General features: G+C 38.8%; 1 protein-coding gene across 1 annotated transcript in view; it reads left to right on the forward strand.

Annotated features, from left to right (window-relative positions):
* Positions 1 to 15,349, forward strand: part of MEGF10 (multiple EGF-like-domains 10) — a 190,810-nt gene that overhangs the window by 155,871 nt on the left and 19,590 nt on the right. The window contains exons 13-16 of the mRNA XM_006870686.1: positions 8,816 to 8,962; positions 10,025 to 10,159; positions 10,677 to 10,805; positions 13,966 to 14,094. Coding sequence (XP_006870748.1) covers positions 8,816 to 8,962; positions 10,025 to 10,159; positions 10,677 to 10,805; positions 13,966 to 14,094 — 540 coding nt within the window. The remainder of the gene's footprint in view (positions 1 to 8,815; positions 8,963 to 10,024; positions 10,160 to 10,676; positions 10,806 to 13,965; positions 14,095 to 15,349) is intronic.

Raw genomic sequence — 15,349 nt, forward strand, 5'->3', positions numbered from 1 at the left:
CAAAATTCTCTCATGGTATCTCCAGCATCATTTCTGTCACCAAGGCCATGTTTTCCAATGACTGATCCTTCCTCTTTGTTTTCAACCTTTGCATTCCAAACACAGTAATTATCAGTGTATCTTGAATCTGAAAAACACATGAATGAATGTTTGCTCAATTGAAGAAGTTGGTAGAATTCTTCAACTTCATTATCACTGTCTTTAGTGGTTGATGTGTAAATTTGAATAATAGTGGTATTAACTGGTCTTCCTTGTAGTCTTAGGGATATTAGCCTATCACAGACAGTATTGTATTTCAAGACAGATCTTCATACTTTCTTTTTGATGATGAATGCTACGCCATTCCTCTTCAATTTGTCATTTTCAGCATAGTGATTCATGTGTTCTTTTAGATTCTAAATGGCCAATACCAGTCCATTTCAACTCACTAGTGCCTAGGATATTGATGTTTATGTGTTCCATTTTATTTTTGACAATTTCCAGTTTCATACTTCATACATTCCATGTTTTGATTATTAATGGATGTTTACAGCTGTTTCTCTTCAGTTTTAGTTGTGTCCCTTCAGCAAATGAAGGTCCAGATGGCTTTTCTCCATTCACATCATCACCATCACCTCTACTTGTAGGAGGCAGCTCTTCTCCAGTCATATTTTGAGTGTCTTCCAACCTGAGGGGCTCATTTTCTTACACTGTCTTTGACATCATTCTTGTGCTCGTCATCAGTTTTCAATATTTAGTATACTGGTGCTGATAGTGTTCCACTGCTATTCTTAAGGTTTTCAGTGAATAAATATTCAGAAGTAGTTCATTTCTTCTTCTTCCTAGTCTGTCTTTGTCTGGAAGCTCAGCTGAAACCTGTCTACCATGGGTGACCCTACTGGTTTTTAAAATACCAATGGCATAGCTTTGAGAATCACAGTAACACACAAGCCACCCCAGTACAGCAAACTGACAGATGAGTGGTAGGGCACAACCTTACTTGGTTTTCAATGTTAAACTTATTCTGGTGTTTTATGGGTGACAGAAATTTGTAGACTGGCCTCAGCTATGCCTTGTTTCCCTAGTCACTGAAGAGGGTGGGAACCAGTGGAATGTTTCTTTGACAAATGCATTATTGCCATTGGCGTAAGAATAGAAGAGGCTTCAGAATGCATTGATATTAAAATTTAGAAAGTTAAATACTAAGCTCATGAAAACTAGATTAGAATGCCAAATATACCTCTATGTGTCTTGGAGAAGGAAGATGGAATATTAGGCATGGCGTGAAAGTAAGGAAGGTAAAGGAGAGTACGAGGAAAGGTGAGGTGCCTACCTGAGTCTGACCGGGAAGTGGCGCATTGGAAGGAGGTGTGCAGGCACATCTATGAGAAGAGTTGTGTTTCTCCATTTTTCCCAGCAGGCAGATTTAGTCCAGGTGTTGCCCCAACCCTATTCCAAAAGGTACAGTCCTTCTTCCCAAGCTACCAGAGACAGATGGGATTTTACCAGCTAATTGAACTGCTATTTCAGGGACTGCTCCACTCCAAGGTGATTTCTCTTTGGGCTTACTGATGCCTCAATTATTATAATGAGGGGATACATGCTTTCCTTTTTGTCATGTGACAGCTAGTGAGGAAGGTAAGCACAGGCTTACTTATGCCTATTTACTAATCAGTAGTGAACAATTTCATGGTTTTTCATCACATCAAAGGTTCTGCTTACAAGTATGGCTGTCATCTGTCGGTCTCCCAGCCCAAGAGCACCTTCCTATAGAATCAAAGCCTCTTTTCCAATTTACAGTTACTGACAGGGACTGAGTACCCAGTAAGCATGATAAGCACAGACTTACTTGTGCTTACTTATTAATCTGAGGTGAACAGTTTCACATTACAGATTAGTAATTAAACACAAGTAAGCCTGTACTTATTTTGCTTATTGGGTAATCCACCCTTATAAAAGGGAGGTAATACTTTAGAGCAAATGAGCTTAATTAACATTTAATTGCTGCATCATCTATAAATGCAAATAACTCAGCTGACACTTTGGAGTTTTGAGAAATATACAGTGCATACTTGACGTAAGCACATATGTGTCTGTCTGTCTGTGTGGTCTTGGGGGAAGGGCGTCAGATGACAGCAGCTTGTTGGGCCTCTAAAGTGAGAATGGAGGTGGGGCTTGTTTCCTGAAAAGAAAGTTGCAGAAAAAGACCTAAAAATTACCAGATCTCTCAATCAGCCTAGAGTCTGTTCTTTTTGCTTTTATTAGTGACTGGACTAAAATAGGCCATACTCTCTGATATTTATTTATTTATTTATTTTGCAGCTGCAAATGCAAACATCTCTGATTTGCATGACGTATGAAGATTTGTTTAAAGCAGACTCATTCTTTGTAGACCTCTAAAATCCATAGACAGCTATTATGCTCTTCAGAAGCTAGGATGACCAGACTTCATGTCACATACTTCAGACATGTTAGCAGGAGATACCAGTCCCTGGAGAAGGACCTCATGCTTGGTAATGTAGAGGGGTCAGCAAAAAAAAAAAAAAGAGAGAGACCCCCCCCCCCCCCCAATGAGATGGATTGGCACAGTGGTAGCATCAGTGGGCTCAGTGTAACAATTGTGAGGATGGCGCAGGACCATGCAGTGTTCGGTTCTGTTGTGCATAAGGAAACTATAAGTCAGAATGGACTCTAAGACACCTAACAACAACAAAATTCATACATTCAAACAGAAAGATTTCATTTAACAACTATTTATTGAGTGTCTCCTTCTGTGCGATCATAATGTGCGGATACTGGGAACACCAAGAAAAAGTGATGCCAGATCCCAAACTGCACAAGCTCACATCCTGTCATGGTAGACACCCAAAACAGACATGGATACACCACTGATTTGAGTTTGTACACAACAGTATGAAGCCTCTTTGTTGGGTAGAAGATTAGAAAAGCAGAAAAAGTGTTAGGACATTATGATGAACTCTTCTCTCCTATAATCATCGTATCCAATTATTACTAATAAATCTTTCTCTTTCCTCTAATATATGCTTAATAATTTGTTACCCAGGACGAAAACATTGAATCAGAATCATTTATTTGCCTTCATCCACTCCCTAAATATTGCAATACTAGCATAAGGAGTATAAACAATTAATCTGGACCAGGAGTTTGGGTTATATCTGTGAGAGGGGAAATAATGACACCCAGATGATTTATACACTGCATTCATGCAATCACAAATGCCTAGTGAATGCTGATTTCCCATTGAGGCCACTGGCATAATGCATCAGGCATTAAATGCACGAAGCTTTCTCTAGAGCTGCTTAGCTGAAGTTTATCACGATCATTCAGCCATTGCCTAGCAACTTATGAAGGCTATCAAAGAGCTCTTTGTCCTAAGCCCTGGCAAAAACAGTCCCTGACAGCTCTCCTTATCAGCATTAGAACATTTATCAGGGGAAAAAATGCTTCCATTGAACCAGGGATTGCTGCACATTTAAAGATACTCTCTTCCCATTTTACTCTTTCCTTCCAATAGTTTAGGAAGCTATTTCCTGAAGTAATTAGTATTAAGGTCTTTAGCTATTCTTTGGTAAACTTTCCAAATGAATTTCCTTAAGTAGTCTCATAACTCTTCTATCACTCTATTAAAATCTAGACTGACATTAAAAAACATAGACCTGATCTCATAAAAGTATATTTTCTCAAAATCAAACAAGGTAGACATTTCTACCCCCAGCCAGGGAAAGGTCACCAGTGTACATACACAAAACAAATATGTTGAAATAGCCTCTGTCGAACCTAAATATATTCGAGAGTTTAGTCCCATTCTCCTTTCCATATTTGTTTAGCTTGCAAATCTACCTATGCATGTACTTCTTGTTGTTGTTGTTAAGTGCGGTCGAGTCAATTCTGACTCATAGCGACCCTGTATAGGGTTTCCGAGGAGCAGCTGGTGAGCTTGAACCACCGACCTTGCAGTTCAAATGGCCTTTGCAGTCTGGCGCACTAACCCACAACACCACACCTGAGCCCCATGCATGTACTTATAGGTTGTTATTACAGGATTGGTATTTAATAGTATTTACCTCTACTGCTTTTAACTCTTGTGTTCCTCCCAGTGTCTTCTTTTGTCTTGACAGCAGATATTTGTACATATGTATTTACATATGGAGTACTAGTATGATGCTAAGGTCGGCAGTTCAAACCCACCATTTACTTCTTGGAAACCCTATACGGGGTTGCTATGAGTAGGAACCAACTTGTTGGCAATAAACAACAATATTTACATATTCTGTAAATATACCCATAAGTATAGTAGAGCATACAGAGAGCAGCGGACAAAATTATGAAAACTTCTTAGCCATAACCAAATACCTAGAGAGTTGCTGGGCCTGGGACCTCAGGACTGTACTCTTGGGAAGCATCAAGATCAATTTGCACAACATAATCTAACTAAAAGTGTTGGTAGTTCAAACTCACCAGCTGCTCCTTGGAAACCCTATACAGGGTTGCTGCCAGCAGGAACTGACTTGATGACACTTAGCAAGAATAACATCACCAAGAGGAAGCTCAAAGTCCACTGCATGGCAGGGCCACTGCCCAGTGACTCAGACACCTCCCACTGCTTTCAGCCCCTGATATATATATCTTTCAGGAATTACAAAACCCAATGCATATAAATTGCTGAAGGATATTCATATATTTCTTTAGAACTCTAAGCTTGGAATCCACTGTTCCATTAGCCTGGAACCTTGGTCACCTTCCCAAGTTATCTCCTTCCCTGACCAGGACAGAGTTTGGTGTTCCTGTCACCCTAGAGTTATCCCTATTAGACAACATTTCCCTAGTATAGTCTTCAGCAGGGCTGACAGCCCACCACAGTACTTGGAACTTTTAACTATGGGTCTTCTGTCTTCTGAGTTCATCTACATCAAATGTCTTCTGCCCTCTTAGAAAACATAAATTTAATTATATCCCTATTCTACTTAAAAATTGTTGAGTTGAATTCTTTTTTTTTTTTTTTTCACTAACAAGGAAGCAAAAGATGTCTTTCAGAGCTCGTGAAGTTGGCCAAGAATAGGATGAGATTAATGGAAACGGGATTAAACACACACACACATACATGCTTAAAACAGCTATGACTCCTTATGTTAGAGGAAGTTTCACTTCAGGGTTGACCTTACACCACGATCATATCAGCAGCCATATACCTAGTATGACCTAGAGACACACTTATTCAGTACTCCTTCCAGGAATATCACTGTCTGAAATTCCACAATTAGAGATTTTTTTCCTTAGACTCTTAAAACATATGTATGCTACTCTATTAAAATATTCATATTCTCAAGAGAAGGTATCATCCTGTGCTGACTATAAGACGAAGGGGAAGATAAGAGGAAGACAGACACAAAGTATCTGAAAGAGGAAGCGTAGCAATAGAAGAGAGCACAGCAAGAAAAAGAAAGCTTTCCAAGAAAGCTTTCTACTTTTATCTAGAGTTATCCCCTGGCCAAGACATAATTTATATTTGTCTTCAAATAAGTCAAACATTAATGTCCACAAAATGACGACTCATTTTTATTGATGATAGAGAAAAAGAAAAGCTCTCCCTTTGGTGGTGGCTGGGTGGTGAGTGGAAATTTTATCATTTTCATTCAAAGATAAGACTTCTCTGCAACCCTTAAATAGAAGTTATTTGTTTAGAAGTAATCTTGGTTCTGTTGAAATATGCTTACAAAATTGGAGAAAGGAGGTTTGACAGATGACCACTAGAATTTCTTATGATTTTCTGGAAATTAAAAACAAGTTTTTCTTTGCAATGCATCCCCTTGCTGTATCATAGGTCTTATTACTTATATCAAAATTACCTTGATAAGGTTGATGATGACTGATGGCTATGCTAACCAGCAGGACAAACTGTTAAGGTAAGAGAAATTGGATAGGAAATGAAGGATCCCTTTATTCAGATTTGCCAATCTCTCCTGGTGTCATTGTTCTTAATATGCTTTGATTGAGAATGTACTAAGTCATACATAAATCATTACAACCTATAATGTAAGAAAGCAGAGTATGCTTTGCGACCTAAAGTGTGCTCCATTCCATCTTAACTGCATTTATCAAGTCTAAGGTGAAGAAGAAATTTGGCAAGGAGCAGATAAACTCATAAATAGCGATCTTGCCCCTGCTAAGCCCTTACCCCACAAAAGAGTGTCAAAAATCAGAACAAATTTTTAGGATGATGATTAGATTATTCAGATAATTAGTCAACCTCTGTATCTTCCAAGTCTTGACTGGCATTTGCTTGAATGGCTCCAGATCAAAATGCCCAGGGTGGCCAGAGTCTCCTCTTGGCTGCTATTTAAAAGGAGTCCTCATTCTGCATCCCAGGACTCCGGATCTGAATTTGAATACAAAGTGAAGCCTGTTGTAGGTTACTCTCCTTAATACTCTCAGATCAGGTTTCTGCTCAATAATGTTTAATGCTTCTGTCTAGTATTATTGCTAGTTGCTATCAAGTCAGTTCCAATTCATGGTGACCCATGTGTAACAACAAAATATTGCCTGGTCCTGTGACATCATCATGACCATTGGAATGTTTGAGTCCATTGTTAAAGTTTTTGTGTCAATCAAAGGTTCCCTTCACTCTTGCTGCCACTCCACTTGACCAAACATGATGTCTTTATGCAGTGAACAGTTCCTTCTAAGGATGGATCCAAAATAAGTGAGTCAAAAGCTCAGATAATGATCTGTGATCCATAGGATTCTCATTGGTTAATTTTCATCAGTAGACCACCAGACATTTCTTTTTCCTAGTCCATCTTAGTCTGCAAGTTCCACTAACAGCTGTCCACCATGGGTGACTCTGCTGGTATTTGAAATATCAGTGGCATAGCTTCTAGTATCATAGCAACACTTAAGGCACCATAGTATGACACACCAACAAACAGATGGGGATCTAGTGGCCTAGGAATAGTGTTGTTGTTGTAAAGTGCCAGCAAGTCAATTCTGACTCATAGTGACCCTGTATAGGGTTTTCAAAAAGCAGCTGGCATTTTTGAATTGCTGACCTTGTAGTTCGTAGTCCAGTGTTTAATCTACAGCACTGCGCCAGTAGTATAGTGGGTAAAAACACCAGATAAGACTCTGTGGCTAATATAATCATACTTAGGGAGTTTAGAATTTGAAATTCTCAGTTTTCAAAAGAAAATTTTAAAGAAAAATATAATATATCTATTTTGTAAACTCAAGGGGGAGAAAATGCACACAAAATATTGTAAGCTCAAATTCCTTGTTTTATTCTATGGAGAACATTTAAACCTCCATTGGCTTCATTACAGGCTTGATCTCCTTTCTTTAGCCAGTGGTCCAAGCTGAAATAACAGTTCATTGTCTGTGTGAGTCAGACACAATGAGGTATGCATGCTTTCATGCCTACTTAAGGATCTTTACCATGTGGGAGAGTTTCAGAAGGAGAAAAAGGAGCAGTAAAAAGTGGAAGTTACGGTTCAGTAGGAATGGTTGTGCACCAATTAGCAATGTCCACGTTATGGTTTGGGGTTGCTTCTGTGTTAAAACCATGGTAACTTTTTTTTTTTCCTAATTGATTTAGAAGCAGGAACCGTAATACAAAACATGGTGTTCCCAGCATCCTTGATGCTGGGTGTCAGTTGTGTTGTGGAATCCTTGAGTGTGTGTATGTTTGTTCTTACCATGTTTTCATTTAGTCTAAGGCCAGCAGTCACCAGTTCACCACCATTATAACTCACTCTTATTACCTTTCAATGAAGAGAGTATTTCTTTGGGTGGTGAGGAATTAATTCTTACAAGATAGAGGCTCTCATTGAATTTCAAATACAGAGTTAACAAAGAGACTTCGATTTACCTCAAACAAAGCCTGGCTTTATTTTCATTTTTTGCAACCCTAGATTCTCTTTATATTTTTTGTGCATCTGTTTATTCACTCATGGCTAATTAAAAAATATCTCCATTTCGAAGATGAGCTAAACACCTACACATAACATTATAGTAATATTAGCTTAGTCTGTGTCGGTTGTGATATTTTGCCTGTATCTGCCCAATGATAGATTAAATTTTTAAAGAGGAATTTAGTGGCATATGTTAACATATGTTTTTATCCTGTACAATATACAAGGGAGCTTCAAAAAGTTTCTGGAAAAAATCCATTATCTTTTCATTCCATTTTTTTCATGAATTTTTTGAAGCCCCCTTGTATCATCAAAATGTTTTAAGATTAAATTTTTTTTCTTCTCCAGAAAAAGTTTTATTTATGTAGAATAATTTAATCACCTTTTGCTTGTTTACACTTTGAACATTCTGATGTGGTGCTGTAGGATCAGCACTGGACTGCTAACTGCAAGGTTCATGGTTCAAACCCACCAACTGCTTCTTGGAAACCCTATGCAGGGTCACTATGAGTCAGAACTAACTCAACGGCACTTAACAAGAACAATAATGTAAAGACAAAGACTAGAGGGGTGGAGAAGTCACTAAGAGCTACATGAGACAGTGTTTTGATAAATGTTTAATAAATTTTACATTTAATAGGCAAAACGCCCTCTGTGCCTTCCTCCTAAAGAAGAAGAATCAATCTAACAAACCTATTTTTTCTCTCTTTCTTAACTCCATCAAACATCATTGTGGGTAGATGATGTTGTTTGTTAGTCTTCATGAAATGACAACTGGATTTTAAACCTTTTCCCACTTCCACTCATTGCTACCCTATAACTCAAGATTTAATACTGTAAGCTTAGTTATTGCTTCTGGCTTTGAATCCTCAAAGTGCCCACTGGGGCTTATTCCACATGTATTGTTTCAGGTGTCCACTGTGACAGCGTGTGTGCCGAGGGACGCTGGGGACCCAATTGCTCCCAACCCTGCTATTGCAAAAATGGAGCTTCGTGTTCCCCTGACGAGGGTACCTGTGAGTGTGCACCAGGGTTCAGAGGCACTACTTGTCAGAGAAGTAAGTGTCTCATTACATGACGCTCATTTCCCTTTCCCTTTCTCTGGGAGCCATATGCAGAATTAACTCCGTTCTATCACGCCGTCTATGGTAATGTTCTGTTTCAATTGAGGACAAAGTGGAGTGTCATAGGTCACCTGTCCTTTGTAGAATTGACCTCAATAGCACCTCTCCATGAGCTTTATTCTTTATCTAACCTTCAGCAGTGATATGACAGATGGGGTTTTAACCAAGTCTTCTCATTAATGATTTCATTGCCCCATTGGCACCATCAGAATATGTTTTTTGGTCCTTCCTTAAATCTTGCAAATGGTGTTCTAGAAACCCAGTGACCCGTAAGTATTCTATTTAGTAATTTGGCATTGGCCTTACCTCAATTACCAGAAGTCAACATCAGCCAAACCTTGGGGCAAATTACAGGTCCTGCTAAGAGTCTCAAAGTCAGTGCTATGGGGGCAAAAAAGGACTGCAGTGTTAAAAGTAGAAGCTGTTGACATTGTTCAGTAGAATTTTTGAGTTATGAAATGACCCACCAGATTTTACTAAATCTTTTATTAAATGTAAGATGAATCGCCATCATTAACCTGGGCCATTTTGAGCAGGAAAACTCTGTTAACGCTGACTGTAGATCTATTTTTTGCCAGGAAAGACTCTTAAAGGAAGGCTCAATAAATAGTCCGAGAGTTCCTATTTGGGACTTGTTACTATTTACAATGTTTTTCATTCGTTCATGTATTTGTTCAGCAATATTGTTTTGAACCAACCCCTGATCTATGCCAAGCCTAGAGATAATTAGGGACATAACTGGGAAATAAAAAGGCACTTACTTGTTCTCAAGGAATTCACAATGTAGTGGTGTCTTTTCATTACTAAAGGGTTCCCTTGTTTCTTTTGTGATTGTTATTTTATACTTGGAACATTTTAATTCTGAGTATCTTTCTTTTCAGTTAATTTTCACATGTAACTATTGAAGGCCTCACTGGAAACTTTGAATAGACCCCAATAGGGAATGTGAAAGAAATGCACTTCAGGAAGGATAACTGGATTTCTATTCTTTTCCAGTTTGTTCCCCTGGTGTTTATGGGCATCGCTGCAGCCAGACATGCCCTCAGTGTGTGCACAGCAGTGGGCCCTGCCACCATATCACAGGCTTGTGTGACTGTTTGCCTGGCTTCACTGGGGCTCTCTGCAATGAAGGTGAGGTGCACATGAGTTTGGGGAGATGGGTGAGGATGAGCAAGCCCCATAGAGTCTGCCTCAGACTTCCCAGAGCTCTCAGTGACCGGCTCTCACTAATTTCTGTTGTGCTGTGTCTGCAGCTTCTGAAAATATGACTTTGAGCTTTAGAAAAGCTGGCTTACCACTCCAACAAAAGGTCTTTATTCTCTAAGCTGTGCAAGTTTTCAGTTTTCATTGGAAACATTCTCCAATGAAAAATCAATATGAAGAGGCATGTTTACTCCCTGAGTGAGAAGCCAGGATGTCAGATTGCTAGAAATGTAAGGATGTCTCATGATTTGTGATGCTTTAATAAGGGTCTTTGGCTTTACACATTTGCAAAAGTGAGCCCATTCAAGATGAAGGATGCCGGTGTGCTGAGGCAAGTAGATCAGCAGCTGGGTTGGGGACCTTCCAAGTCCCTTCTGTCTTTAGAGTCTTAGGTTCTGTAAGATGGGATGTGATTGTGAGTAATTAATCTCTAGTTTATTCACAGTGTGTCCCAGTGGCAGATTTGGGAAAAATTGTGCAGGAATTTGCACCTGCACCAACAATGGAACCTGCAATCCCATTGATAGATCTTGCCAGTGTTTCCCAGGTTGGATTGGCAGTGACTGTTCACAACGTAAGTGTCTAGAATTTGATCCTTGAATCTCTCAGAACAACTGATTCAACGTTTTGTTTATTGAATTTTGGATTCTTTAGGATTTAACTCTGGGTGTTTATATAATTAATAATATCTGATTAGCTATATTATACTCATACAGCATTATAATTTTTTAATTGCTTTTTTCCCCCAATTTGGCGGTGGACCTGTATTTAGATCCAAATAATGTCTTGAAAAGACCCTAAATACAAGGGTGCTTCAGAAAGTTTGTGGGGAAGTCTATTTAGAAATCTATTTCTTCATAATGTTTATTTGGCGAGTTAATGATAGGAAAATGAAGAAGCAGAGTTTCAGTGATGTGAGCCTTAGATACCTGATGGGTGTCTGACCCAACTTTAGTGCCCACCTAAGTCAGTTTGAACATGTAAGGTTGGTGGTTCAAGTTCACCAAGTGTGCTCCTTGGAAATCCTATACAGGGTCTTTATGGGTTGGAACCAACTCAAAGACACTTAACAATAACTACAGTTCACATGCTTAACTCCTCATCTTCACCCGGGTACCTCCCACAACCACTGTATTTCTGACCAGAGCTGAGCAACCCTAGGAAGACCCTCACTGTAAACCATTGATTAATGATTTGAAAGGGTTAGTGCAACCTTTAGAAGTATTCAACTGTTGACGAAGGTATAACATAGCCACTGGGGTACTCTGGCACCATTCCTTATAAATTTCAAAGCACATTCTCAGTTTATGTGGCATTTGCCCACCATGCACATAAGAGAAATAAAACATGATTATGTATTGATTTTAAATTGCAGTTTCTTTGTTCTTTAATACAGATGTTAGAATTACTGTTAAACTGAAAACAAATTGATGAGCAATACATTTTGTTTGACGTTTTTGTTTATTTTTAAAATGTTAATGTTTCTTGAGTGTGCTGCATCATATTTCTGAGCTATAAAGAAGCAGGGGATTTTGGAAAGGCAGCAAACATCTTGGTACAGTAGCTCTTTGGGGGAAGAAGTGTCATTGGACGCTAATGCAAATCCTTGGTGTGTTTCTATTTGGGGGAAATGCAAATTCTATCTGGGGGGAAAATCACTTTACAAGTTACCCCACAGTCTTTTAAAAATCTAGGACTCTGGCTAGTTTAGGTTGGCATATGAACCTAATTTGAGGAATAGATATTACAAGATAGATTCTTGAGAAAGAAAGAAAGAAAAAAGACCCAATATCATTGTCATAAAATCATTGATTTTATGATACATTTTGCTTCTTTTTTTTTTAAATTCTCATCAGTTATTTTTAATTAGATTTATATTTGAACTACTTATCTTTGCTAGTCCTTTTTGGTAAATGTTTTATTGTGAATTATGTGATAGTTTACATGGAAGAACATTAGTTTTACATTCATCCTATAGTATATCATTTCATTGCTTCTTTTTAAAGTCGTCTTTTATTTTGGAAGTTGGTCACTTCCTCATTTGGAGGGCTGAATGTGCTTAAAGAGACAAAAATGGGGACACCACTATGAATGGAGACTATCATATTGCCTGTCCTTATTTTCACTCCCGAGGAAGCTGATTTATTTGGCAAATGCCTTTGCTTCTCTTGGGGATCATTGATGTCATTGATTCCCATATGGACTTTGTGGAACCATCTTAATATTTCTACTTGGCTGCTTGTCAGCCTGTCTGCAAAGAGAAACGCCCTTCACAGTAAAGTAAAGAGTTGGAAATTTTTTAAGGAATGCATTTAAAGGGGCAGGTGTCCTTGGTTAAATGTTTTTTGAAGTCCTGTCTCTACATTTACCTTTGGAGAGTAGAAAAGCGGAATGCTCTTCATTCCCATTCTCTGACCATAACCAATATAAGGAGTAAAGCCCATTTTCAAGTGGATTATCTTAGAAAAACATATTGTGACCTTAAAAGGGTTTACAAAGGATTGGTGAGTTTCATTTAAGGAATAGATTTTTTGAGGTAAAGATTGTTCCGTTGATGATCACTTGGACTGGACAATTCAATCATTTTTACACTTGAGTCTTGCTGTGGCCTTAAAAGAGAGACGTTGTATTTACCTAACATGTAAGAAATATTGTGTTAATCTGAATTACCTTGGACAAGTCACTACTAACCTTTCTAGACCTCATGTCAGCTGTTATTCTTGCTGAGCTCTTGAACAAAAACAGTGTACAATATTATGTGAGAATTCTTTTCCATCTTTTTAATGATTTCTGATGTATTTATTGTCTCAGTGATTCATGTTATCCCTACTGGGGAAACACATGGACAATAAAGATGTTCTCTTTTTAAGCAATTATAATGCCCCTCAAGCACTGGTATAAGTAAAAAAGTGTTTGCAACTCAAATTATTTTACCTCATAATCATGGATTATATTTCACAGATACTTTATCTGCGTTTCTGATTCTTCTTCAAACGGCAGTAGCCTCTAAGATTTACTGTTATTTCCTGCTTCTCCCAATTAGATGCTTTTAGGAGTAGACCAATTCTTCCATACAACTGAGAGTCTTACCATTTCAAATGAGCCTTTTCTGACAACTCTGGGAAAGTGTGAGAAGTGCAGAATTTAGAGATCAAAGACACACCACACCTTAAATGAATTTTGAGTCCCTTGACCTTGCTCAAGTTAAATCATTTTCCCCATTTCATCTCTGTTCAAATGCCATCTTCTTAGCGAGGGTTTCCCTGAAAGAGTAGCTCCCGTCATTCTTACCTGCCTTTTCCTGTTTTATTTTTTTCATAGCATTTATCACTATTGTTTTAGGGTTGATAGGTTGATTTGCCTACCTCCTGTGCTGGTATAAACTTTGTCTTGTCCTCTTCTATTTCCCCTATGTTTAGAATAGTGCCAGGTACTTAGCAGGCATTGAATGTGTGTTTGTTAAATGCCTGAATCTGTGAACGTGAGATCAATTTTGTGCTGCTTGACTCGCTCCGTAGCTTATAAAAGCACATGTATATCTGGGATGATGCTGGTTGTGGTCAGCATTGCCCTCTGGGGTTTAGTGCAGAATTGGGACAGTGTGGTCTCTTCATTCAGATGCACAATACTAACCTCTCATATGCAAGTAGATGTGTAAGAATGGGTGGGAGTCTATCTGTGTGGTTCTGGCCTCAGTACCCTAATAATCCTCTCCATACATGTTTTGGTTTCAGCATGTCCACCTGCTCACTGGGGCCCAAACTGTATCCACACATGCAACTGCCACAACGGAGCCTTCTGCAGTGCCTACGATGGGGAATGCAAATGCACGCCTGGCTGGACAGGACTCTACTGCACTCAGAGTAAGTGACCTGCCTAGTGAGACTCTCCAATAGGAGCCACACCCAAGGAAGAAACAGCCTTGCTCTTTGCATTCAGGATTTGAACTCACCAGGGGTCCCTGGCACTGGTTGTTTGGTACAGCCAATGATGTCTAGATATCTAAATTGTCTCCAAGTGGTTAAGAGCTGTTACATTAAAACTATTCTGTGTGTCATTATCAGTGCACTGAGATGGAGCGATGCTATAGTGTGATGGTAAGCAGTTCCTTTCTCCTCTCTTCTTTAACCAGGCTCTCTCTTGGCATTTATTCTGGCAGAACAGAGGTTAGGAGAAATATAGTGGTTAGAAAGGTAGTGAAGACAAGAAGTCTGACTGCCTGTCTTGTGTGTTCTTGCAGAACATTGAGCTCACTTCACTGAGCTTCAGAGTCTCCTGGAGGTCTGATTGAAACATGAAGCTCTGAGCCACATCCTCACAGTACCTAATCTAGTAGGTCTGGAGTTGGACCCAATCATTTGCTTTTCTAACAACTTTCCAAGGACCACACTTTGAGGAAAAATGCTCTAGTTCATCTCCTATTTTATGTTCCCATAGTGTCCTAATAACAGAAGTTTCTACATTTTTTTTTTCCTATGAGGTTTTTAGCATAATACGATATAAAGGACAGTGTTCTCCACAACTGAACATCACTGGAACAAATAGACTGTTCTCTGTCCTCTGGCCTCCAATTGAATAAAGGAGATAATAAAACAGGATTTGTGATAATTATTACAAATCATAAGTAATATTAAAATCAAGGAATGAGCTGAGGAGGAAAGCTGACTCCAAAATGAAGTCAGTTCTTACTACTAATTAGATAATAGGTTGAGCACATCTTTTGGAACTTTTGTAAAGGGTCTATAGACTTTGAGCTGTAATTTCAAAGAGAGAATTAGAAAAGGGGAGACTGTCCCAGTGTTCCAAGCATTTCTATGGAGATAATATATACGTTTGCTGTTGTTAAGTGTCGTTGGTCACATCCCATAGCGGCCCTGTTTAGGGTTTCCAAGAAGTGACTGGTGAGCTTAAACCACCAACTTTGGGATTCAAACTGACTTTGCAATCCAGTGCATTAACCCACAACACCACACCAGGACTTCAATATATACTTAGTTCCTTAAAAAGTTATAACGAATATTTCTAAAATTAGGGCCTGCTTCAAACAGAATACCTTTTCAGTAGAATGAGCATGATATAGTAGGAAGGACATGGGGTTTAGAGTCAGATGTACCTGCA

Source organism: Chrysochloris asiatica, unplaced genomic scaffold (genome assembly GCF_000296735.1).
Source record: "Chrysochloris asiatica unplaced genomic scaffold, ChrAsi1.0 scaffold00147, whole genome shotgun sequence".
Taxonomy (NCBI): Eukaryota; Metazoa; Chordata; class Mammalia; order Afrosoricida; family Chrysochloridae; genus Chrysochloris; species Chrysochloris asiatica.